This window comes from Mauremys mutica, chromosome 6, assembly GCF_020497125.1.
Source record: "Mauremys mutica isolate MM-2020 ecotype Southern chromosome 6, ASM2049712v1, whole genome shotgun sequence".
Classification (NCBI taxonomy): domain Eukaryota; kingdom Metazoa; phylum Chordata; order Testudines; family Geoemydidae; genus Mauremys; species Mauremys mutica.
The window spans coordinates 115,675,621-115,701,636 of NC_059077.1; the positions used below are offsets into that span (position 1 = coordinate 115,675,621).

Sequence of the window (26,016 nt, forward strand, 5' to 3'; positions counted from 1 at the left end):
GATCTTTGTGAAATTGATTTTTTTTCCTTTCTTAAGGAAATTATTTTGGGGGAAAACATGTCGCACAAACTCATTGTTCACTTGTCTATTCTTTTTCCTCTGTCAGACCAGGATGAGAGAGCAGCGGAACTCAGCAGGGAGCAGAATGAGAAAACCATTCGCAGCACTCAGACGGCTCTCCGTAACTTCAGAGAGTTCCTCATCTCCAAATATCCCTCAGAAACCCGGGAAATCTATGTCATCCCTTGCAAAGAGCTCGATGCATACCTAGCTTCCTTCTTTGTGGATGCCAGACAGAAGGATGGCTCAGAATATGAGCCAAACAGCTTGGCCAACTATCAGTGCGGGCTGGAGCGCTATCTCAAAGAACACAGGTATGGATACAGTATTACAAGGGATAAGGAGTTCAAGAGATCTCAAGAAGCTTTGAAGCAAAAGCAGATAGAGCTGAGGTGTAAAGGTAAAGGAAACAAGCCACACAAATCCATGAAGCTGACCTTTGCTGATGAGCTTATCCTACGCAAAAGAGGCTTGTTGAGTCGATATAATCCCGAGGGGCTGCTGAACCTTGTCTGGCTAAATAATACTAAGGCGTTTGGACACTGCACAGGTTTTCATGGGTCCACCCTCAAATGGGGGGATATCAGGCTCCGGGTGACAGAAACAGGCTTGGAATACTTGGAGTGGATGGGGCAAGAGACCGGGGATTTGAATGCCAAAACCAAGAGAGGAGGGACTGATTCCAGAGTCTATGCCACCCAGCATGCTCCGCAGACCTGCCCGGTGCAAGACTACAAGGAGTATGCTCAAAGACGGCCCCCCGCAATGCGATACGAAGATGCTCCTTTCTATCTGTCCATCAAGCCGGTTGTCAACCTGGCTGCACTTCATTGGTACAACTGTCAAGCCCTGGGGAAAAACAAGCTTGCAAAGATGGTAAAGACGATGTGCGAGAAGGGCAACATCCCTGGCAGAAAGACCAACTTCAGCGTCTACCAGAGCTGCAGCACCCTGTCCGAAGCACAGAGTAACCAGCTGGTGCTCATCTGTAACAATTTAAGTCAACAAGCTGCCCAGTCTATGGCAAGCCACTCCAGTTCTGGCAACTTCGTAGTGTCGGCTTCCTATGACTCTTCCTCCGACACGGCCTGAAAGGTGGATTTCAGTTGAACAGTTTTTTTTTGTTAAGCTCTGAATTTATGCCCAATAATACACATCAGCTGTGATTGTACACTACTTCCCTACACCTTCCCAGTGTTAATTCACTTTATAAAAAATATAAATATATAATATATTTTTCTTTTTATAAATAAGTCGATAGAAATAGTTTAGTATTACTAACATAGTATTTATAGTGTTTAATACAAAAATGAAAGCTACTTATGGGTTATAATATAATTGCAGATTTTACAAAGGCAAAATGGTTCTCAGGCAACACAAGAGAGACTGGAAATACAGTTTTTATCATGCATGCAAACAATGAGTGTAAATCCCCATGGAGGCTTACATCTCAAATCTGTTTAAATCATTTTGTAAAGCTTCTTATTTTAACAGCATGATCTCCAAGGTAGAGGGAGACCAACTTATCACTGGCTACCTGAAAGCTTGTTCTTGTTCAGCCAGACCAGGAAATAAGAGATGTATCAGTGTAAGCTTGTGAAATCATTTAGAGCAGTTCTTGTTTTCTTATTGTTGTGGTTCCTGAGGCTCATTTATGCCACCTGGAAAAAGAGAGAATATTCCTAAACAAAGTCCACTGAAGACTATTTTAAACTATTTTTTGTTGTTGATTTTCTGTGATCAAAAATGTCGCTGGTCTTTAGACTATGAAATATTGTTTTGAACAATATGCAAAGGTGTAATGGCAAAAAGACTGTTATACAAATAATCTTTACTGTTTCAAACTAAGCATTGGTCATTAGTATTTTGTTTTATGTCATCCATGGAAATGCAACGTGAGCTTCTACTAAATTAGAATTTCAGCTACTCTTTCAATGTTCCAGGGAATGCAACAGTGCTAAAAAATCAGAAATCTTTTCCCAAGCCATAAAAATAGACTACAGATAAATCAACTGTGTCTTAAATTGTCATTCAAAATCCATAGAAGGCATAATGGACAATTTAAATCATTTTTATATTTAATACGTGAGGGGGGAAAAACTAAATTCTTAAAATACTAGAAAACACAGTGAGCTAAATTCAGCTAACAACACACAATTCCCATTGAAGACAATATGTGTGACTATGAAAGCAGAATTTGGCTCTTAAAGATGAAATAATGACTGCTATCTTTCCAGCTGATTTACTTTGCAGTATAATTGTTCATTAAGCACAGGGAAGACACTAACAAATTAAACATTTCAGTTGGAACCATTACATTATAATCCCTAACCTTTAAAATTAAGTATGATCATTTTGGTGGTAATTGAACTGAGTTTATGCTGCATTACATATGAAAATGCTTTGCTAAGGTACCCTAGCACTGCAAAGATGAGACTTTAGACAAAACCACTAGCAACTTGATCTGATGGCCATTGAAGTTAATGGGAGTCCATCCATTGACTTCAATGGGTGCTCGATCTGGCTATAGGTGAGCAAGCTGACTGTTTCTTTATTGGCGTTCTTTAGATCTGCAACTCTGTAGTGAGTGACATTTAAACCAGTGGAGAATAATGGGAAGATGAGAATAAGGGTAGCAAAAAGAAGTAGAAACGGACCAACCCAACACTGTGTTTGACTATACTTTAACTGATGTGAGGATGAAATTTTCTCCTATGAAGAGGATTAGTGCAAGGTTCTAAGCATCACTTCAGCCTTATTTTGAGGTCTTTGGTGGAACATTAGTAGCACATCGGCCTTGTGATGGCCCTCTGCACAAGCATGAATTTCACCCCAATGAATCTCTCTCTACACCTTAGCAGCTTGTAACACATATCAGCTGTAAAGTAACTTGCGTGTGGCACAATCTGCTTTTGAACTCCCAGTAATACCTACATATCAGTGCACCAGTGGCACTGCTGGCTTTGATTTCTTGTGTGCTTGCTAAGCCAGAGTTTTGCACAAGAGGGTAAAATCACCAAGAGCTACTACTCCACCCATCTTTCCGGCCCCTGAGTTACTAGCAGATACCGTACCCTTTCTTCCTCACTGTTGAGGACTTTGGGGTAGACGTTGGTTTGGCTGGAGTCAGGTGAGGGTAGCTGATAGTTCATACTGCAAGTTCTTACTGGCTCTACAAGAGGCATTGGTCTTGATTTTGAACATTGCATTTGAGGCCAAAACTTGCGCCCATGGATATTAGCGTCAGGTGTGCCACTGAGTTCAGTGGATCAGGATATTTGGCCCTTTAGAGTGTGTCTACACTGCAGTTGGAGGTGTGATTGGAGAACAGATTGGCGTACCCATGCTAGCTGAACCTAGCTAGCACACCTAAAAATAGCAGTGCAGGTGCGGCGGCATGGGCTAGCACCATGAGTATGTACCCAGGCCCACTGATGTGCTTGTGCAGCCTGTGCTGAGCTAGCTTGGGTATGCAACCTGAGCTGCAGTCAGACCTCCAATTGCAGTGTAGACATAACCTTAGTGAAGGAGGAGGAAAAATAAGGGACAGTAGTCACGGTGATGGGCCTTCCAGAACTTCTAGATGGTGCCTGCAAATAAATGTGCCAATGCCCCACACAGTTTGGGTATCCAAATGCCATTCCTGTGACTCACCCACGTGCCCTGTCCTAACATGCTTCCTTGGAGAGGCGACTGTCTCTGTGATGTGCAAGGTGCTGTAGAATCCCCCTGCTTGGCATCTCTGCTCCCACAGAACAGAACTGCAGTGTCTTTAGGGCATCCGGCTCCTCCCGTGGCTGAGCAGGAGACACAGGGGACCCATTGAACCTAGTGGCAACACCACCATGAGAGGTGGTAATGCATCCCTCTCTTGGGAACCCGGACCTGGAATTGTTAGCTCAGGTGAATTGGTCTGCGGTGTGATTTCTGCCTTGTCATATTTTCTGATCAAGCTTTGTCTCCCTGATTGGCCCCATGCAGCCTAAAAAGAAACACATTTCTCCACCAAACACTTGAAATGTTGCTTTGTGCACGTGAGTGTTGTGTTTAGGGTATGTGTCTACACAGCAGCTGCAGTAGAATGGGCAGCGGCTTGCTCTAGCCAACCAAGTACGTCCCCAAAGGGTCAGGTGACATTGTACTCGGGTGGGTGGCCGGAGTTGCTGCTCATATTGCTGCAGCCTCCAGCTGTGTTTAGCATCCTAGCAACTGCAGAGCTAGCGCATGTCTGTCTACCCATGCTGGGAATTATACCTCCAAGCTGCAGTGTAGTCATCCACTTAGACTTACCAGAGCCTTTTACTCTGGCTGGCCGGAGGAAAGTATAATCAGAGTAGATCATTAAGGAAGAAAAGGCACTAAGATTGCTGAACGCACTTGGGGGACAAAAGCAGTTCCATTGCTTTTTGCTTCTCAATCCATATTTCCCATACCCTTCCTGCCAGCTCCCATTCCCACAGCGTTTGTCTGCTGGGCCTTTACAAGTGTGAGTTTGGGATCACGTCATAGGCAGGGTGTTAATCTTGGTATAGCCATGAAAGACAGCAGCTCTGCTAGTTCCCATGCCTAGGAATCAGTGTGTAGTTTGGAGATTGGGAGGGAGGGGTGTGTTTATTGCATTTATTTTATTTTTAAATACATGTTTTAGCCTTTTCTTTTGTACGTTATGACAACCCTAATGAGTAACTCAGGGTTACAATGCTGAGCTTGCCATGCCAGTGGCAGAATGCTGAGAGCTTTGCTAGGGATGCTCAGCGCAATACAGAGCTCTCTAGTTAGACTCTTTGTTGAGGTAGCTTTGAACACATAGGGCCAGAATCTGATATCTGTATAGGAGGGTTGCCACTGGCTGTGCCTCCACTGCCAGCCTGACCCTCTTCTTCCCAGCAGTTTGCCCCCACACCCATCCCACCCCAGGAGCCCCTGGCATGTCTCACACACACACAGCAAGACCAGGGCATTGGCTGGATTTCAGCGTGTTGTTGTCCCCTTGCTGCCACGCACATGGCCGGCAGCAAATAAAACCTGGCATGCCACATCCGCTGACCAGGAACCAGCAAGGCAGCAGAAAAACTGGCCAAGCCAGGTGGCAACCCTCCTGAGTAGCTCCATATTCCAACAGTAGACCCATTGATGTCAAAGGGCTGTTGGAGGAAGGTACTATTCAGTCTGAGTAATGGTATCAGAATCTGGCCCATAAAGGAGGTGCTCTATACGTCTTTATTAATATGCCCGTTGTACGTTTTAATGTAACCTGTCAAAACAGAGCTTTGAGAAGTGAATTTCAAGTACCCATCTCTTTTTTAACTTTGAGAAAATGAGTGTAATGACTCTTCCTGTGCGATATTTGCTTGTTGAAATAGCTGTAAGTGGGAATGTTGTTGTCTCTGCAGCGTGAAGCTTTCCTGTTAGTAAAGCCACGACAGTGCAGCCAGGACACAGTTCTAAAAGTTGCCACAAGCCTTTTAACCCTTTATTTCTACAGAAACCAAGGGCCAGATTCTGTCACCCATACTCCATGATTGGTCCCACTGAAACCAAAGGGACTAGTCGTGAAATAAGGTATTACTCATAGCCAATGACCTGAGCCATGTGAAATGATGGAGTTGGGTAACTTGTAAAAATGCATTGAGTCTTTGTCTATGCTATTGACTGACTTCTGTCCTAATGAAAACACTGGCATGGGCTCTGTGCATTTTAAACCAAGTTAAGAAAAGTAGCACAGTTTAAAAGTGTTTAGTATGGTTTGCAGCAATGTGACGGCCCTCATTTACACCTGAGCAAACCCACTGGCTCGAGTGGGGTAACTTGGGCATAACTGAGTAAAAAATTTGGCCCTCTAATTTTTTTTAAAGTCTTAATACAGCTACTCCAACCTTGAGCAGGAGAGAGATTTCCGACCCACTGTTTTTGTTGTGCAAAGTAGGCTTTGCTGAGGTTACTACATTACCACATTGTCTGTTCTTGCAAAACATCTCACATTAAAAAGCATGACACTAAAAAGTGTAGGAAATGTAAGGAAAACAGTCTGTTTAAAAAGCCAAGAAACAAACCTGGAAGTGTGATATGATCACCCATTAAAATAGACACAGGTGAGTTCATCTGAAAGTGACCCTTCAAATACATGCATATGAGTCTATTTGAATGATTGGACATTCAGATATGTGCTCCTCTGGATACTAGAACTGAATGCTTATGCCTTGTTTTAATAATCACTGGTGTGTATCTCTGGTGTTATTGTGTGTTTGCATAACACACTTGTTTCACTATGTGACACTCCATACTTGAGATGGGTGAACTCTGGAGTTTTGTGAACCGTACAGTCTATTATTTGTGTCTGAAAAGGCTTGCACAACTAGTTCAAGTATGTGAATCTTACCTGGTTACACCAACTTCCACATAGCTATGATTTTAAATACATGCAGTTAGCATAAAAAGCCTACAGGTTAACTGTAGTTACATTGCAATGTGCATAAAAAAAACCCTCTTCAGTTATTTTGTGTAATAATTCTACAATAAGTGTACAAGCAATGTCATGTTGGACAATATAACCGTGCAGAACAGCAGTACTTGTCACACACGTCTGTTTCTTGAAGGATACCAACATTAAGGAACTATTTCCTATTAATGTGCACTTCTCAGAAGCTACAGACCATTGGTATTTAATCTACAATGTACTTACAGCTCTGTTTCTGCATATGAGGTGTTTTACAGGTTTAATGTAACACACACTTTGCTCAAGTATTTGATTAGAAGGAAAACCACATTTTATTACTCTGCGGGTATAGCTGATGTGCAGCACAAAACAGCATTGCCTAGTAGGGGGTAGCTTCGTGCTTTCACACTGCCTGGATTCTGGGCTGGACAAGGGGCCAAAATGGCCCTAATGTAAATTAAAATCCCCATAGCACCATGTCCTAGCCCTATTCTATTCAGATTCTTATATGGCCCTCATTGCCGTGGTATCTGAACACCTTCCAAGCGTGCATTAAATGACATGACTAGCATCTGCTATGTATGGTTCTTCCTTTCTCTCTTCCCCTCCCCCAAGACAAGTTGTAGAAGTTTGTGATGGGGTCCTGACCCCTGCCATCCTCGACCCACCCCCTCCTATCCTGATCCTGACATGTCCCTTACACCAGTGAGTGTGAGAGAGCAGCTCACTTTCCCTGCACCCGGAGAATCCTTCCTCTGCCTATTGTGGCAGATTCATGGCACCTGCACACTGGAGCAGGGGACAGAATCTTTCCACTGAGTGTGCCTACTTCTGCTCCTAACAGACATACCTGTGGTCCCTGGAGCACCGGGCCCCAGCATTCTGGTAACTGCAGGCTTAGATCTTGGAGTATGCGATCACAGAAAGGAACACCAGTGTGTCTATTTGAATGACCACACAAGCAGAGAGATGCACCTTATTGGTTTATCTCAGACCTTGAAATCATTTAACACGTGTTGCAGGAGATCTTTCCCACCCTGCCATGCAGGTGAGCATAGGTGAAATTCACCATTGCACAAGGTCTATGCACCATTCAAGTCTAACAAAAGTCCTCAAAATAGGATTCAAATGGGACCTAGTGTACTTGGCACAGGGGGTTAATTTCACCCTATAAATAGTGCCAGGTATAAGGAAATAGAACTGTGTCTTGTCCCGTAGCTCCTTGCGTTCATAAGGGGGCTAGTGGAGCTGTGAAATCATGCTAATTTAACACAGGTATATGGTATAATCTGTCCTAAGTTAAATTAAACCATTTTTTCCCTTTGTGCTCATATGGACCAGGTTTAAGATGTACGGTACATAGTTAAACGTGACTGGAAACAGACATGCATTTTGTTACATGAGATGCTACTTCTGTTGTCACATACAAAGGCCATTCTGTTCTGACTCGGGCTAGATTGGTATCCTAACCCACCCAGGGACGATGAACTTTCTTCTTGTGCTTTCATGTATATACTGGAATCTATTCTCCCATTAAGGGGGAATAGTACATAGAGAAAAAAATCCCAAAACATGGATTTATTCATGGACAGTTAACTCAAATTGTACCTTAGAACTATTTTTTAAAGTTCTGATTCTGAATCCTTTTAATTAAAAACCTTTAGTTGAAATACTCCCATCAGAGTAGGAGCCAGGGAAGCCCTCCAAGACAATTAAACCAGTGGTCCCCAACACGGTGCCCGCGGGCGCCAGGGGCATCTTAGTGCGCCCATGTCCTGGACCCTGGGAGAGCACCCGCCAAAATGCCATCGAATTTCAGTGGCATTTTGGCGGGGACGCCTCTCGATGACGACGCTTGTCACCAACAAGTGATGTCATCGAGAGGCGTCATCCCCAAATTTTGGCGGGGATGCCTCTCGATGACACCACTTGCCGTTGACTAGTGACGTCATCGAGAGGCATCCCCGCCGAAATTCGGGAGCTATGCCTCTCGATGATGTCACTTGCTACTTGCCGTCGACAAGTGACATCATCGAGAGGCGTCACTCCCGAATTTCGGCGGGGATGCCTCTCCATGATGTCACTTGTCGACAGCAAGCGGCGATATCGAGAGGCGTCCCCGCCGAAATTCGGGAGCGACACCTCTCGATGACGTCACTTGTCGACGGCAAGTGGTGTCATCGAGAGGCGTCCCCGCCGAAATTCGGGGGTGATGCCTCTCGATGACATCACTTGTTGGCGACAAGCGTTGTCATCGAGAGGCGTCACCGCCGAAATGCCGCCGAAATTTGGCGCCATTTCGGTTGGTGCTCCACCACCGCAGTGGTCCTTCATCTGGTGCCCGCCAGACGAAAAGGTTGGGGACCACTGAATTAAACCACTGTGGTTCTGCTACCATGCAGGCTGGAGGCTGCAAAGTAGACACACAAGGCTACGATATAGCTCCTTCTTGTTCTAGGAATCCCAAATGTTATGAAACAATGTGTTACCATAGACACTGGGCACTGGCTTCTCCAAACTGTTCCAGCAGTTTTATGGCGGTGTACCTCCACCGTAGCTGATAGTTACCCCAGTGGAACCTCGTGGAAAATCAGTCTGCGATAGTAAAGTGACTGCAGAGGTCAATATGGCAGCCATTATAAACTCAGCAACAGAGCCTTAGTTCTAGTGTATCATATGTGTCTGTGTATAAGTAGTAGCTTTCCTCCTGATCGTACAGGATAAGAGTGTCAGAACACAGCCGGTCATTCTGATGCGAAGTACAGCTTTCTTTACCCTATTTTTCGTAACATCTCTCAGCAGTGCAGTATCACCAACGCAGCGCCGCTCGTGATAGAAACGATAAGAGTGCTAGCATAGATGAGCCGCCGTGCCAGTACTTTGATCACCCTGTCATCTCGATGGGATCAGAACAGGGTTACGTGAAGCATTGGTAAAAGCACCACACCAGTGCTCCGATCATTCCAGGCACCAGCACAGCTGCCCCAGTGGGAGTGTAATCCTGGGAGATTTAAAGACAATTGCCAGGGTAAATACAGGTAGCTATTCGTGGCTTGCAGTGTCAGGAAGGAGATAGCTAGTTTGTTATTCTTGATAATAAGCCTTCACGTTGGGGAAATGGTCAAACCGACAGTGATATGAGGATTCCTAGTTCCTTCTGGTGAGGAAACGTCAGTTTAGTACAAAATTGGCTTGTAACATGGAAGTAACATTTTTCATACAATATAGTTTCCCTGTTGGTGTGAGGAATTTCTTTTCCCATCTTCTGTATTCTCACTGAATCGATTAATATTAGGAGGTAATAGATACAAAATTCTATTAGTTTGATTGTGCAAATGATATATTTGCTGCTAAATGAGTTCTCTTTGTATCGATAATGGATCTACACTGGAAAAGGGATTAGCAGGTTAGTTCATTACAGAGCAGTGTGAGGTATCTTTAACAGTCATCTGTTTTGCAGTTTAATTTGGATCTTCAGTAATGAATGGACACTACGTTCATTATAGTTGGGATTTTCAATAGCCTAAGGGAGTTAGATGCTCAGTCTCAATAAAATTCAGTGGGATTTTGGGGCCTAAAGCTGTTACACCCCTTTGAAAACCCCAGTTTATATCCATTGCATTAATGGGTTATGTGTTTTTATCCCACTGTTATTTTCTACCGTCTATAAATCTCATGTAAGTAATTGAGTTGCCAACTGAGGTGAAAAATTAACAAAACACACGTTTTTATTTGGCACAAAAATTCTGATTATTTGATGCTGAAAGAAAATAGACCTTTTAATTCAGTTTCAGAGATATTATCCTTGCTATTTTTTAATAGTCTACTTGTTATAAAAAGACAGTCTGACACTTCCCAAGCCTGGAATTTGACCTGCTTTATAATGACTATAATCTTGTGGAAAATGTCCTGCACATCCTCAGGGCAATCATTTCAGCTTGTGTAAATTGGTGTGTGGCTCCATTGACTTTCATGGAGTTAGGCCATCTTAACCCAGTGGAGAATCCAACCCAGAGTATTTATTGGATTTGGGTATTTTTATTGAAATCCACCTCTCCTTCATTAAGAAATTTAAAACACCTCAGGCAATAACCATGGCTTTTATAGGGCCTAGACTTTTTTTTTAAAGTTTTTTGTGCTCTGCTTATGCAGCTACATCAGAGACAGTGCAAAAAAAAACAACAACCCCACAACATCTAAAACCCTAATGAATTCTAGAGGTGAGTTTATATCCTCTGTAATGTAAGTGGTCAAAAAAGTTATATTTAGTGCTATTTTAACTAATAGGCATTCTTTACAGGAAACTAGAAAATTTGAAGGGTGCTGGGTCATCAGAAAGGGAGCATTTCCCTTATAGGGGGTCACGGGTTTAAACCACGTTGACAGTGACTAGAGTTCATTCTTTCTCATAGTGATTTGGCTAGTTACCGTATATGAGATGACTTGGTGGTCTCAATGTAATGCCTAATGAAGATAATTGATTAATGTGTCCATATCACTAAAAACATCACTGTTGTTTACAGCAGCCAGAATACTTGGTGGTAGTCTCAGTAAAGGCCGAGTGTTGAATGGGTTGTGGAGAGTAAACTATCCTCTTTTTCCTATAAGTGGTCCCTCCAGATCAGAGATGAGGAATCTAGTCCAGTCCCCTGCATTCAAGGCAGGACTATGTAATAAGTAGCCCATTTCTGACAGGTGTTTGACTAACCAGTTCTTAAAAACTTCCCGTGATGGAGATTCCACAACCTCCTTTCGTCTTTGTTAGCAGGAATAGAGCTCAGGAGCTTTAATTCCAAATGATATGCCATTACCATCTGAGCTGAAGCTGCCGGTGGTAGAAGTGCTCTTTACCTTTTGTGGGCCAACATGTAGAGGACAACATAACCACATACACTTAACCAGCATTGCACTTTGACCCACAACCATTGACATCCTTTTTTTCCTCTTGAGTTATGCTTTGACTATCAGTCTTGAGAAAACCCAAAGTGAAACTAAATCAAAACAACTGATTTCCCCCCCCCCCCCCAATTTCAAAACTTTCACTTGGTTTCAACAGGAAACCATTAATCAGCCCAAGGATACGTCCAGACTACCCGCCGTATCGGTGGGTAGCGATCGATTTTTCAGGGATTGATATATCGCGTCTCATCTAGACGCGATATATCGATCCCCAAACGCGCTCCCGTTGACTCCGGAACTCCACCGGAGCGGCGTCGACACGGGGAACGGCGGACATTGATCCCGCGCCGTGAGGACCTGAGGTAAATCGATCTAAGATACTTCGACTTCAGCTGCGCTAACTTTGCATCGCGCAACCCGAAACAGAACCTGCAACCCAGTAACAATTTTGCAATGATTTCAGATTTTATTATGTGTCCTGCTCTCATGGCAGCCATCCAGCCTTGTGTTACAACAGAAAGCTTTGTAAAGGAGATAGAAGGGGTCTAGATGTTTTTATTTAATATGTTAACAGGTTGTACTAGTTTTCCTTGTCTTAGTGTTTGCTTACAGGATACCGTAATGTAAATGGCTTCTAGAATTTTACTGGTCAAATTAGACTGTGAAATGACTATGCAACTTTCACTCTGGGGTAATCCCCGGTTTGCTCTGCATTGCTGCTGATTGGATTCCCCATCTGTGGTTAAAAGTATTTAATGTTTTTACTTCTCACCTAAGGAACATGAGGCTTGAGAACAGACCAGTTAAAGAAATAATTTCCCAGGATTTAAGGCTTGAGAAATAAAAGCAAAATTTAGAAGAAAAGGCAAAAAGGATATTTACTGGGCTTCTATATGATTTTGAATAACTTCATTCAGGAAGACAAATATGCTCATAGCAAAGAAGAGGCAGAGCAGCCAATGAGTTATGATTGTGCTAGTAATTTTCTTATGAGTTAATTTTTTCCTGTGTGCCAGTTATAGGTCCAAATCTTCCAAGCCCTGACTTAAATGGGAATTCTATGCATGACGTACTTGCAAGATTGGCTCCTAAATGTAACTCATATATATGGGTGTGTGTGACTTATACTACGTCTCTATTCATAATATATATACTGTACATTTATATAGCTACCAAAAGTATTAGAGCATATACAGAAAAAATCTTACTCATTTGTTCATTAATTTTATTTCAGAATTGTTTTCTGAATATCTGTGACCTAGATAATATGTTTTTGGGCCTTATTCCTCCTCCTTTGCTCAGGAAGACTCAGGCTTGTTTTAGGGAATGTTTTAGCTGAAAAATGAGATCTTAATAGATTATAAAATCATACCATAGTGATTCTTGCCAGTTTCGTAGCACGAGATGAAGGAAGAAAAGAAAATGTTTTCTAAACAAACATGCTTCCTGCCCATTGATCCGTACTCACAACTTCCATGTAGTAGAGGAGGAGTTTTACAGGCTTGATTGACTAAACTCTTTGAGGGTTGCATGCAGTTTAAATGAGGGCAGAACTTTGTCCTAAATGTGTAAATTTTAGCCAAACTCCAACTGTTCTCTGCAGAATAGAAAGGAGGGATTTCATTAGGTAGGGGGCATAAGACTGCCAAGTGACATAAGCGACTACAGAAATAAATTTGGTGCTGTACACACTCACTTCATTTCACTTCTGAACTCCTTTTGCCATTACACGGGGATGGAGGTGTCCATAGTTCTTCGGCACTTCTTCTGGTCGATGACTTATAGATGTGTTCATAGATCTTGGAGTTCAGTCCTTTTCTCTTCAAACTTCTCTTCACCAGTGTCTTTCTGTCATATCCTGTCTTGCTGTCCTCTTCTTCCCATGCTTTCTTTGCTGGTTGTTCTTCTCCAGTTCTCCTCCAGTCCATCTCAAACATGCAGTGTCCAGCCTATTTGTCATTGAGAGCTAGGGTGATCAGATGTCCTATTTTATAGGGACAGTCCTGATATTTGGGGCTTTTACTTACATAGGTGCCTAATACCCCCGACTCCCATCCCAATTTTTCACATTTGCTATCTGGTCACCCTATTGAGAGCCCCAAGTTCATCTTCTCCCAATCTCTTCCATGTACATCCTGTCTACTTTCTGCTTGCCCGCCATCCTCCTCAATATGTTATTTTCCACCGCCTGTTTCTTCTTTTCTTCCAGCTACGCAAAACACACCGTATATCAGGCAGGGACAAACTCACGCAGCATACACTTTTCCTTTCAGTTCGTTACTTAACTTCCAGTCCCACAGGTCACCTTTTCCACTGCCACTTATGCACACTGGGTGCTGTGTACACTCAGCTGAAATATAAAGTAAACAATTGTCAAGCCTGGCTCCCAGCTCTCCTTTTTGGTTTTCAATGGACACTGACATGCCCAAATTTAGTCTTTGGGTTTCTGACATGCTAGTTTGAGAGCTCAGGTGTGGAACTGGCTGCCCTCACTTGGGCACGTGTGTTCTTTGGGCCCTACTCTTCCAAAGATAAGGACCTATTCTCTTTGTCCCCTAGGACTCTGCACAGAACTCGCATTGAAATGAGGGTGAATCTCATACATAGAACAAAGGGTCATTTTGGCTTTTAGAAATACAATCCATATTGTCTTTTACTATAGGTCTAAAAATTAAATAAATCCGGCATTTTTTTGTATTCTTGATATTTCAGGTCACATATTCAGTCTCCACCATCTACACTGCTGAAATCTGAGAATCCCTACATTTGATAATAAAAACAGCAGCAGAGATAACACAGAATCTGGAATGTCCTACGGAGATTCAGATCTTTAGCATGTGAGAAAATAATGTTTCCATTTTGGGGCTTAATTCTGCTCTCAGTTACTGTCATGCAACACCACTGGGATAACTTCAGTGGCATTGCACCACTATAGACTAGAGCAGAATTTGGCTTTTTGATAGGACCCAATTCAACAAGGAATTTATCATAAGCAGTGGGACTTAAGCACGTGCCTTATGCCTGATCCAGCAAAGCATGTACTTCAAGCATGTGAATAGATACTGACTTCACTGAGACGACTCATATGTTTAAAGCTAAGCACATGCATAAGTGCTTTGCTGGATCAGTATCTTTGTATCTATATTATTTCTTGTCTTGGTGAACAATACCCGTGCAATGTAGTGTTCTTGAGCTGTCACAATCTACCAGGTCATGGCAAGGTAGAAGAGAAAGAAATTGGATTACCAAGAAGAATGTAAGTAAAATGTTGATGAAGATAATCTAATGGCTCAGAGAAAGAGAGAAAGTTTTGAAAACACAATAGAGCTCTTTGTCTTCTTTCTAAAGAATGCAAACATAATCTTGGTCTTTGACCAGCCTTTTAATGTCCTGTTTTGTTTTACATGGGAATTAAAAAATATTTTCCATTTGTTTAATTATCTGCTCACTTTAACTTTGACCTTTGAAAAGTGTTTTGCTATGACAACCGTTGGTCTCATGGTGAGCAGTGCTAGGAAAACAGCAGCAAAAATAAATCTTTTAATTTATTTTACCTACTATGTTTAATCCCTTTAATCTGTTAATGATTTGTGTTTTCTTCCTTTTTGCAAAACAGCAGGTTTAGCACTGTTTAGCGTGAGTTTCGGGGACATATGTTGTTTCACTATCACAAAATTTTCACCTAACAATTTTCCTAAGTGATCAATCCATTTTCAGTTTTAAATCTTACTCTAAAACCAACTTTATCTTACTGACTTTTTCTAACTGAGCCCTCATTATAGTTAAAACTCAGCTTTTTAACAGAACATTTTTTAAAAAGTAGATTTTGTTATTTTTCTTTTGTTTTATAAACAGTGTTTGTTAAAAAAAAAAATTACTGTCTTGCCAAAAAAATGATGATTTCTATGCATTGTGTGATTCAGTGATGTTGAGATTTTGCATGTCTTGTAGGTGCTCTTACATATGTACATTTGTGATATTTGTAGAAATGTTAACCATGTCAATCAATGGCTATTAGCCAGGATGGGCAGGGATGCAAAACCATACTCTGAAGTGTCCCTAGCCTCCTTTTGCCAGAAGTTGGGAATGGGTGACGGTATGGATCACTTGATGATAACCTGTCTGTTCATTCCCTCTGGGGCACCTGGCATTGGCCACTGTCAGAAGACAGGATACTGGGCTAGATGGACCATTGGTATGACCCAGTATGGCCATTCTTATGTATTGCTGCTATAACCACTTATTGTAGTTAATGGAAAAATCTGTACTAAGAGGCTGTGCCAGTTAACAGATTTATGTATGACATGATAAACTGTGTACTCTGTTGTTTGTTTAATGTTGTGAGCCAGTATTTAGTGCCTTCTGTAGAAGGAGACAATATGTTGTGGTAGACAGGAGGTGCCAAATTTACAATATCCTGTCCCACACAAGTGACCACACACCAGGTTAAAAAAAAATCATTTCCATCTCTTAAAAAAAAAAATTCTAAAAGTGACTGGAAAATATCATGGATTTTTCTTATTTTTATGTTGGAAAAAAAAACTCGATAAAGTTAATCAAAATGTATTATTTACTAAATCAGATACATATGAAAACACAGAGTGATTGGTAAGAAGGGACATGTTGCTGGACAGCATTTTTTTTTTTTTTTGGTCTGCATGTGTTGCAGAATAACGGGAGAAGAGTTTGATATCTGAAGTGGTGATTTTAGTATCAAATCAAATAATTAGGGAAACCTTTTAAATTAGTAATGGAACAGAATAAAAACATCATTGACCTTAAACTGAAGTGATACAGTAATTATGCTTTTCTATGTTAGCTTTCTTAGTGGTTCTGATTCTGATCTCCCTTGCACCCTGTGTAAATGAGGAGTAACTCCACCAAAGTCAATGGAGCTCCATTCCATTGTTCAGCTCTATTGGAATCAATGGAATTACGCTGCTGCAAAACTAGTGTGAGATCAGAGTCAAGCCAAATATTTTTGGCCTCACTCTTTTTGGGTATCTTCATGCCAGACCCTTTGTACCATAATTCTGACATTTCATTTTCAAAAAGTTACTTTTGTATTCTCACTGAAGAAGCTGAAAATATGAACGTAAAAACAAAGTAGATGAATTCATCTTAATTTTGGTGTGAGTTTTAACAGGGTGAAATCTGTAGATTCCTTTTTTAAGTGGAAAACCAAATAACATGAGTTTACTGGAAGGGTTTAGGGTGGAGAGGGATGATCTACTGAAAAACTTGGGAAGACTTTTCAAACCAAAATACCAAGTTGCCAGAAAAGCAGTATTACTTGAAAAATATCAGTGATTAACATTCATCCCTCGACTAACTGTGTTAAAGTCAAGTCTATACCCCAGGAATGAATTTGACCTAAAAAAATCTTAAAAGCACTTGTAATTGCAACCTTCCTCCAAAAAGACTGTTAAGCCAAGATTTTCCAAAGTGACTAGTGGGCGCATCGCTTTTTGGGTGTCCAATTTGTGACCCCTTAAGACCTGATTTTCTGAAGGTGGGTGCTCAGCACTTACTGAAAATCATGCCCCTATGTCTCCCAAAAATCAAGGCAAGCAAAATCACTAGTCACTTCTGAAAATTGTATCCACATTTAAATGTATAATGTCTAGTTATGACTCTTTGGTGTGTCCCAACCTCCTACATAGTGCTTTTCAACAGTAGACCTCAAAGCACTTCATAAGCTTTTTAATATATTACTCTGTGTAACACCCCTGGGCAGTAGGGCGGTACTATTATCCCTATTTTACAGATGGGGAACTGAGGCTCAGAGAGGCTAAGTGACTTTCCCAAGGTCACAGAGGAAATCCGTGGCGGAGCAGAGAGTTGAATCTCTGTCCCCCATGTCCTAGGCTAATGCCATAACCCTTTCATCATCTCCAGAGCTTTTGGGCCTAATTACCAACTGGTGTAAATTGATGTAGCTCCATTGGCTTCAGTTTGGCTCCTCTGTTGCTGAGATGATTCCATTTAATATTTGCTACTTTTAAAGTCAGCTTTGACCAACTGCAAGTTGATTCTCCACGGCTTTGTCCGTCTGGTAGCCATTGGCACCTGAACAAAACGCATGTAAAATGCCATCACTGGCATGAGTACAAAATTCTGATTTGGGAGTGTTTACACCCACTTGGTACAGCTGTTAAATGGCCACCCGAAGTGTGAAGCAGTGGAGGACCATGCCCTTCATCTGCGCTACTTCCTGTGCTCCTACGCTAGTCACTGCTGTATCCTGCTCTTCAGTCTCTCACTGATCAGAGTCACTGCTTCGGAGGTAAACAGCAGCACAACAGCAACAGCTATTCGACATTTTTCTATCCAATGCCCCAGTCTGCCAAAAATTACACTGGGTACCTACAGTACAAAAGCTGTTTTTTCATGGCTTTCATGCCTCTGTCACTCATTGCGGAAGCTGGATATGTTTTTGCTAAACTAGATTACCGTAGTGATTGATGTAATTCAGTTCATGCACTGAAATCTGGAAAGGTGATCATAACCTGGGAATAGGAATGGACTGCTGCCCTCCGGGTGTAAAAGGCTCTGCTGGTTCATGTTCATCTCCTACCACTGCTTATGGAGTCCCCAGCTCTGTGAAAGCTACCAATTTGGTTGTGGTAGGTGCACTGAATACTGCTTTCCACTTGTGTGAGGCCTTCTACTCACTTACTCTGTTGTCAATTATGCACCCTTGGGGTCATTTCTTTTACAATCACTGATGTGTCCGGGGAAACCTTATATCAGTTTAACCACATTACAGGAAAAGGTATTTGTAGAAAATATTTTAATGTTCTAGGCTGGGATTCTGAAAAGAGCCTAAGGGAGTTACATATCCAAATTCTACTGACATTCAGGTGCCTAATTCTCTTAGGCTCCTTTGAAAATCCCAGCCCTAAACGTAACCAGTTATTTTAAAACATAGATCTCCGTATGAAAAAGTAATCTATTTTTAGTATGAAAATGTGGTTCTGTGTAAAAATGGCATCCTCTTCCTCAGCAAATCTGCTCCCTCTGTGTATTCTGAGTCTCATTTGCTTGTTTTAGTGGGGAAAATGTATTTTAATTCTTCAGAACCAGTTCATCTCTGGGAAAGTTATTTGGATTCTTTTCTGATTTGTGCATCATCAACAAAACTGTTAAATAAGATCCATTTGCAGAGCCATCCATTCAGCCCCATTGCCTTCAAATTATGCCCTCAGTGGAGGAAATAAGATTGCACCAATGTAACAGAGTAGGGAATATATGAGGAAAATGAGACTGAACAGTGGTAACTGAGGACATAATCTTGGTCACTTGATCTTTGTTACTGGTGGTGGGTGATCCATAAAGAACCCATCTTGGGACTCAGATCCTAGGCTAAGATTGCCACTTGTTATCTTTGCACATTTGATTTGGAGTCAGCAAGGAGCAGTAAGTGTGGAACCCCATAATGCCATTTTTACAAAGTAACTTATCACAGTAGAACTGCATGAAGTGTCAGATCTTTGGCTGGTGTCAACCACTGAAATCAATGAAGTTACTGCTGTTTGCATCAGCAGCGGATCTGGCCCTTATGCAGGGCCGGCTCCAGACCCCAGCGCGCCAAGCGTGCGCTTGGGGCGGCATTTTGCCGGCAGGGCAGCAGCCGGCTCCGGCGGACCTTCCGCAGGCATGACTGCGGAAGCTCCCCCGGAGCCGTGGGACCAGCGACCGCCAGAGCGCGCCCCGCGGCACGCCGCCCTGCTTGGGGCGGCGGGATTCCTAGAGCCGCCCCTGCCCTTATGTACATTAGATGTGATTAAAATAGTCCATTTTTCTATAAGGTCTATTTACCTCTTCACAAAGATAGATGTCACCTTTTGTTCTCATACGTCTGACTCTCAGATTTTAACTGGGATGGAATAAATACTTTATGCCGTACATCTGCTTCCCGGTAATTTATTTCAGAGCTCTCCTGGAAAAGTGCTGCTGTTACACACTTTGCAAAAGAAACAGGGAAACACTGACTAGGTAAGGAGAAGAAAGTGAAAACAAGAATTTCATACGGTGGCTGTGTTCCTGCCTTTTCTCCCCTCTCAGATCATTTTAAGTATTTCAAAAGAACAGGTTAAGTTGCTTATTCATTGGAGTAGATCACTAACTTTTGTCTTGCCATTGACTGATCTTCCAATTGCTAAACGATTCTGATGTTTTAGCGTTTCAGCTCATTGTTTATTTCCCCCCATGAGCACATTTTAAAAGTCTAGTTTTGCTGAACAACAGATTGATTTCACAGTACGTACAATGTTTGCTACTATTGTAGTGTGACTTTGTTTTTAAATATTTGTTTTGGTACAGCCTTAAACTTCTAGAACTAAGAAGATCATTTCAAAATTAAGCAACCGATAACGTCATTGATGTCTGTGATAAGTGCATGCTTTATTCACAGTATTTTGTCTGTACTTGGGTATGGTGACCAATTCTCATTTATGTAATAAACTGTTTTCTGCAAAGGTGGCTGCTTTCTTTAATCACGTGAAAACAATGTACTTGAAAATTTGAAGCACATTATAGAAAAGAACCCAATGCACTCACAAGCCTTTCAGGTATGGATATCAACACAGCTGTGAAATTCTTGTGAGCCTGTAAAACATTCTGAGAAGTGGCATACAAACAAGCCCACCAAAGACTAGTTCTTACCCTGCCCTGTATAACTTCATTGACTTCACAGAGGCTCTGGTTCGGGAAAGCATTAGGTACATGCTTAAGCCCATCCTTATTCAAGAAAGTGCTTAAACATGTGCTTTAGTCACAGTGACTTCAATGGGATTGGAACCCATGCTTCTAGGATGCTTTCCTGAATCTGGGCCTGAGGTTGGAGTTGGTGAAGATGGGGGTATATTTTGGCTCCAAGTGTCCCATTTTGCTTTTAGAACTTCCATAACCAGGACTGTTCCTCTCACAAGAGAGCAACATTCTCAATTGAAATGGGGTTTTCCAAGCCCAAGGCGGTGTCTGTGTTTTGTCCAACTAGCCAGCGTGGTGACATGCCTTCCTAATGGCTAATCTGTGCATGTGTGTGTATGTGTGTGAGCAATTTTAAAAGTTCTTTACGTAGTCAACAGAAATTACTTAAGGAAGGGGTTTGACTTAAACCTAGAACAGAAATAGACTCAGATCCAAGGCTGTAAATCTAGCATGACCTGTAAGACAAATCTGAGTAGGGTGACCAGATGTCCCGATTTTATAGGGACAGTCCCGTTTTTTGGGTCTCTTTCTTATATAGGCTCCTATTACCTCCCCACCCCCTGTCCCGATTTTTCACATTTGCTTTCCGGTCACCCTAAATCCGAGTCACAAACTCTATTATTTTAACGATGCCAATAAAGCAAAATATCCCAAATTAAAAAGCTGCAAGAGAAGCCCCCAAAGCAGCTGCTGGTATGATGACCGCAGTGTTGAAGGAAGAGATTATCTGACAATCTCAAGTGCTTACAATAGGGGCATGACAAAAAGATAGAAATAAAACAACGGATGACAACTGCTAACTAAGCAAAGGCAGCATGTCCCGGGTTTGCTTGGGGAGAATAGGGCAGGCAAATGTGAGAGGATTAAGCAGGGGGCAGGGGAAGAGCTAGTGAGTTGTTTTCTCCGTTTGTCTCGGCTTTGGATCCCCATAAATTGACAAACTCGGCTAAACGGGGAACCATGTTGCTGAGCAGTAGCCGTTTGTGAGGTCATTGTGGTGCTCCTCTGTCCAAGCCCATGAAATCTCTTCTGAATGTCTGGTGATCTTGGGACGCATTGAAGAACTGGTTAAAAGTTAGTTTTAATGCTGGTTAGCTTTAAAGCCTCTGCAGTGACTCCAGCAGTAGGCAGAAAGGGGGACCAGGGGCGATTTATATCAGATCTCCATACTCAGAACATCTCTGCTTCTGTAAACAGTAGAATGGGTGCAGGTTCCCTCCTCTCCCATTATGCACTTGGCTAACCATCCCTGGGACAGGTCAGCGTGATCTGCAGCCATTGTACATGGCCCTCTGGGACTTAGACATGCCATGAAGCTGTGTAAATGCTGATCAGGACTGGGCCTTAAATGTTTCTTGCCGGTATTTATTCCTCAAACTGATCTTGTAAGCTTTGCTGTATCTCTCAGCTGTGCAACTAACCCATATCCCTGTCATGCTTTTATTGAAATTTCATAATCCAGACATTGTTTACAAATGACATGTTAATTGATGTAGAAGTAGCTCAGGGATATTATGGCACAATGCCTGTTCAGATGTGTTTTAAGAGACAAGCGCTCACACATTAGTGAACTAGGGTTTGAAATTAGTTTATAATTTATTCCAAAAACAAGTGGAACTTGGCGGCTGTCCCTGGAAAGACATGTGAGATATCTCTTTAGAATAAACCAGTGTTTGTCTGTGTTATAACGGTAAGTTTTGGCAATGAGAGCCATCTTGCAGCAGTTTGGGAGAATACTTTGAAAAAAGAATGAGATAGAGCTATGAAGTTACCTCTTTTTTTATGTAAACACTCTCTGTTTGTAGATCCAAATTCTGGTAGGTACCTAATGGAAAATCTACAGGTCGGAGTGGAAATGTGGGGCAGAAACTGACCATTGCAATCCCTCCAAAACCTATGGAGAAACCACCCCGAAGTCCCTTCGTGAGAAGAGCAAAGACTGAAATGGTGGTAGCTCAAGGTTAGAATTGTAGATGGGGCTTTGTAACTCACCTTAGCTCTACTTGTGCTTGTTCATTAAGCGCTCTTGTTTTGGCATAGACTTCTCGCTTTCTCTTCCATACAAAACAATTCGTAAGATATATGGTATTGAGGAAGATTCTGTGATACTCAGCATTTGGAAGGAGATTCCGGAATGTAGTAAGCATGGCGCTCTAGTCAAAGAGCACTTTTGGAAGCATCACTCAGTGCTGGGTTGTGTTCGGGGAGCTGCATATGTCTGTTCTCCAAGAGAGAATAGTGGAAAGTGTGTCCTTGTTTGTTTTGATAGGGTTGCCCTGGACAGTAATTTCAGATTACAGGATCAACTACCACTCTTGCTCTGTGCACAGAGCTCCCTTTTATGTCAGGGAGCCGTGTGCATGCTGATCAGTGAGTGGCTCACAGTAACTTGCAGGCCTCCTTTTGGAGGAAAACTACATCTTTTGGAAGTAGGCATGATGCTGAGATATTAAAACAAATCATGTTTTCAGCCTCTCCATCTTGATGGTGTCTCATTAACCCGCCTTGCAAACTTCTACGTCCTTGCTCACCTTAAACACAAAAGATATAACCCCTGTCTCAAGGACAGTGCAGAGAGTATAGAGCTTTCGGACCCATAGGGAAACGTAAAGTTCTGGTATACTGTAAACACACTACAGCCCTTGTTGGACAGACATGGAGCATGTACATATTTTTGACAGGGAGGAAATAATATAACTAGGTTTTTTTGATCATCTTAATTGTAGAAGGCTAGTGAGCAGATTTTGCACTGGGTAAATTTTCGCTATGATTTTGCAACGTGCTTTAAAAAACATTGACATTGCGGGAGCGCCCTAGAGAGAGTCAAACAAAAACGAAAAGGGAACATTTTCCAACGAGCCTGTCACTTGCCTGTACCATTGCAACTCAGGCTCCACGCTCCTATCCATGCATGAAGCTATCCTTCATGTGCGCTACAATGTGTCCATACATAATTTTAAACAGTTAGAACTTGACTCTGCTGCAGACTGATGAATAGGCATGAGATATTTTTGCAAGTGCATAAATACCCTGACGTTAATGGGATTTTGGGATGATAAAAACAAGGAGGATTTGGCACACACTACACAGACAAAAAATGCAAATGACACTGTCTCCTGGCAGCCTTGGGCATCTCTGATTTAGGCCATGATCTGATCTGGATTTCCATTGATTTCCATGGCTTTGGATCAAGCCCCAAGACACTTAAGCATGTTTTTAACTTTAAGCACATGCTTAATTGTAATGACTTTGTTGGGATTTAAGCATGTGCTTAAAGTTAAAAACATGCTTAAGTGTCTTGGGGCTTGATCCAAAGCCATGGAAATCAATGGAAATCCAGATGGCAACCTGCCTTCCTCGTTACCATCTTATTACTTCAGCTTCGTTTTGTTAAAAATAAGCTCTTCTTCTGTGTATACCTGAGCTACCCTTGGTGATCCTGGTAACTATCAATTTGTGAATCAGCTAGTTTGGTTCTCAAGTTTTAGTAACAACGTAAGCTGAGTTAGATGGTCGCTTCAATCGAAAGGAAAAGGCAGGGGAGAGCGGGGAGCTGTGTGTAGAATAAAAGAGTTATGAGGATTTTATTTGACATGAGTAACATCTTACAAGTATATTGAGTGTTTCAGCCAAAGTATCGCAAAACAGCTGTCTTTTTGTTCTGAGCTTGTTCAGTGCCGAGCTCTTAGTTGCTACCACAATACAAATAAATAGTAATAAAATATTAGAGACGAGCCTGAACCAAACCTCAATGTCTTGAACACCCTGGAACTTTGGAAAAGTTTGGGCCCAGGGCTTAACCACCAGTACTTAACCACCTGTCAGATTATATCCTGTACCTCAGAAACGTCTGCCTTCTGCTGGGACTCGAGGAAGCTGCATCGGTGATGCTGTCTCTCAAAAATGTAGTCCACAATTTTCAAATGTGTGTGTGTCTAAAATTAGGCTCCTATGTGGATTTTTTAAAAAGCATCTATGGCTATTAGGAGCTCAAGTCCCACTGATTTTAAGTGACAGCGGTGCTCCTAAATCCCTTGGGCACTTTTGAAACTCTTTCCCTCCTCCAGATCCCATATTTAGGCTCATAACCAGAAGTGGCCTGGTTTTCAAAAGGACTGGGTGGTTGCTGCTCTCAGTGATCGCCCTTGGGCCAGCTGGCAGTGTGACAGAATCCTAGAAATGTCGGGCTGGCAGGCACCTCGAGGGGTCATCAAGTCCAGCCGGAGGATGCCTTCACAGCAGGCACTCCGGGAAAGCAGAGGGGGGCAGGTGGCTTGTACAGAAATTTGGCACAAAGTGGATTCTGTTGATTAGGTGTGCTCAGCAATTGCTTCAGGCAAGTAGAAGGCATCAAATACAGGGAAAGGGCTTGCCTGTGGGTTGCCAGAAGCAGGGGGCACAAAGTACCGAGGGACCTTTGCCTCCTGTCGTCACTGGAAGGTGAGCTAACACGATGGGGGACTCATCCAAGAGGACCCACCGGAAGAGTGCACCTGTGATGCCTGCAGTTCCCTTCTGTGCTTGACCGGAGACATGCTCAATGCAGCTGAGGAGAGGGGCTGCAGAGGGGGCTGGGGCTGCTCTGACAGCTGTTCTAATTTGCATTGATAGTGCAATCGGGTGAGAGATGCCCCAGGCATGCTCTCCACAGCAGCAGCTGGGATGGCATAGGAGCTACCACTGTGACACTACCCAGGGATGGCCTTGCACTGGGAGGGAAGGCTCTAGAAGCTGGATCTCCTGACTATAGGGAGCAGCGCAGAGCAGCGCCAACGTGCCAGGGCATCAAGTCCCAGATCTGCACCAGTTAGAAACAAACCAGTGTGGACAGTATCAAGCCTTGCTTGGAGATGAGCCAATCATAGCAGTTCTGGCAGTGCTTGTGCAGCATTAGGAAGGCCTCGGTGTGTGAACGCAGAGGGTTTACAAGGCGAGCAGGTATCTCCTCAACGGGCAGTGGCCACAGCTTAGTTCAGTACTGCAGGCAGACTTTCAAAGAGAAGAGTGCTAGCTACCCATAACATTTCCCGCAGTAGCCTGGATTTTCTTTAGCTATCTCCTATTCAGTTACATACCAGGGCCAGCCCACCTCAGCTTGTGATATCGCAAGCCAGGATGGCCAATGCTCCTGGCTATTGCCAAATGTTCTTCTGCAGCGTCACGTGCAATAGTGAGAAAGTAACTAGGCAGCCAAACCTTGCAAAAATTTGATTGCAAACAGAGGAACATGGGAACGTCATGCCTTCTGAATTGTTTGCTGTGAACATTTTTGCGGATAGTGAATCCTATGCTGCCTGAAAATTGCCTTTCCAATCGAAAGGAGAATACTCAGCTGTCTTCAGAAGTCCTTTGTATGTTTATTTAATAGTTGTAGTACATAGAAAGAGGGTAGTATCCCTTTTAATAGTTTGTAAGCTCTTTGGGGGCACTTACCATGCTCTCTGTGTTCTAGAAGCTGCTAGAAACCAAGCCGAGAAACAGCATGTATATATAGGCAGGCCTTGCATGCTGTTTATAGTCAGTAAACATAGTGATTTGTTCCCACGTGGTTCCGTCATATGCTGTGCAAGAGTAAAAGTCACAGTAGTCTTACCCATAAAAACCCTCCAAACGCTCATTGATTGTATAAAGGGTTTGAGGCTGGTTTGTCAGTTTTTAAGATCTTTCTAAGGGTACGTCTACATTGCAATAAAAGCCCCGTGGCGGTGAGTCTCAGAGCCCAGCTGGTCAATTAACATGGGTGCCAGGGCTAAAAATAGCAGCGTAGACATCCCGGCTCAGGCTGGAGGCCTGGTGTGAGGAGGGCTCAGAGCCCGGGCTGCAGCCCGAGCAACACAGCTCTTTTTAGCCCTCTAAGCATGAGTCAATTGACCCAGGCACCGAGACTCGCCGGCACGGGGCTTTTA

The 26,016-nt window shown here is 42.7% G+C and overlaps 1 protein-coding gene across 7 annotated transcripts in view; it reads left to right on the top strand.

Annotated features, from left to right (window-relative positions):
• The window catches only part of KIAA1958 (KIAA1958 ortholog), a 125,380-nt gene that overhangs the window by 90,303 nt on the left and 9,061 nt on the right, over positions 1 to 26,016 (top strand). For 6 of the 7 annotated variants that reach the window (XM_045021510.1, XM_045021514.1, XM_045021509.1 and 3 more), the window contains one exon: positions 107 to 2,004. The exons of the other annotated variant lie outside the window; for it this stretch is intronic. In XM_045021510.1, the coding sequence (XP_044877445.1) occupies positions 107 to 1,152 (1,046 nt within the window). In that variant the 3' untranslated portion in view covers positions 1,153 to 2,004. Of the gene's footprint in view, positions 1 to 106; positions 2,005 to 26,016 lie in introns of those variants that run through there. 7 annotated transcript variants of the gene reach the window in all.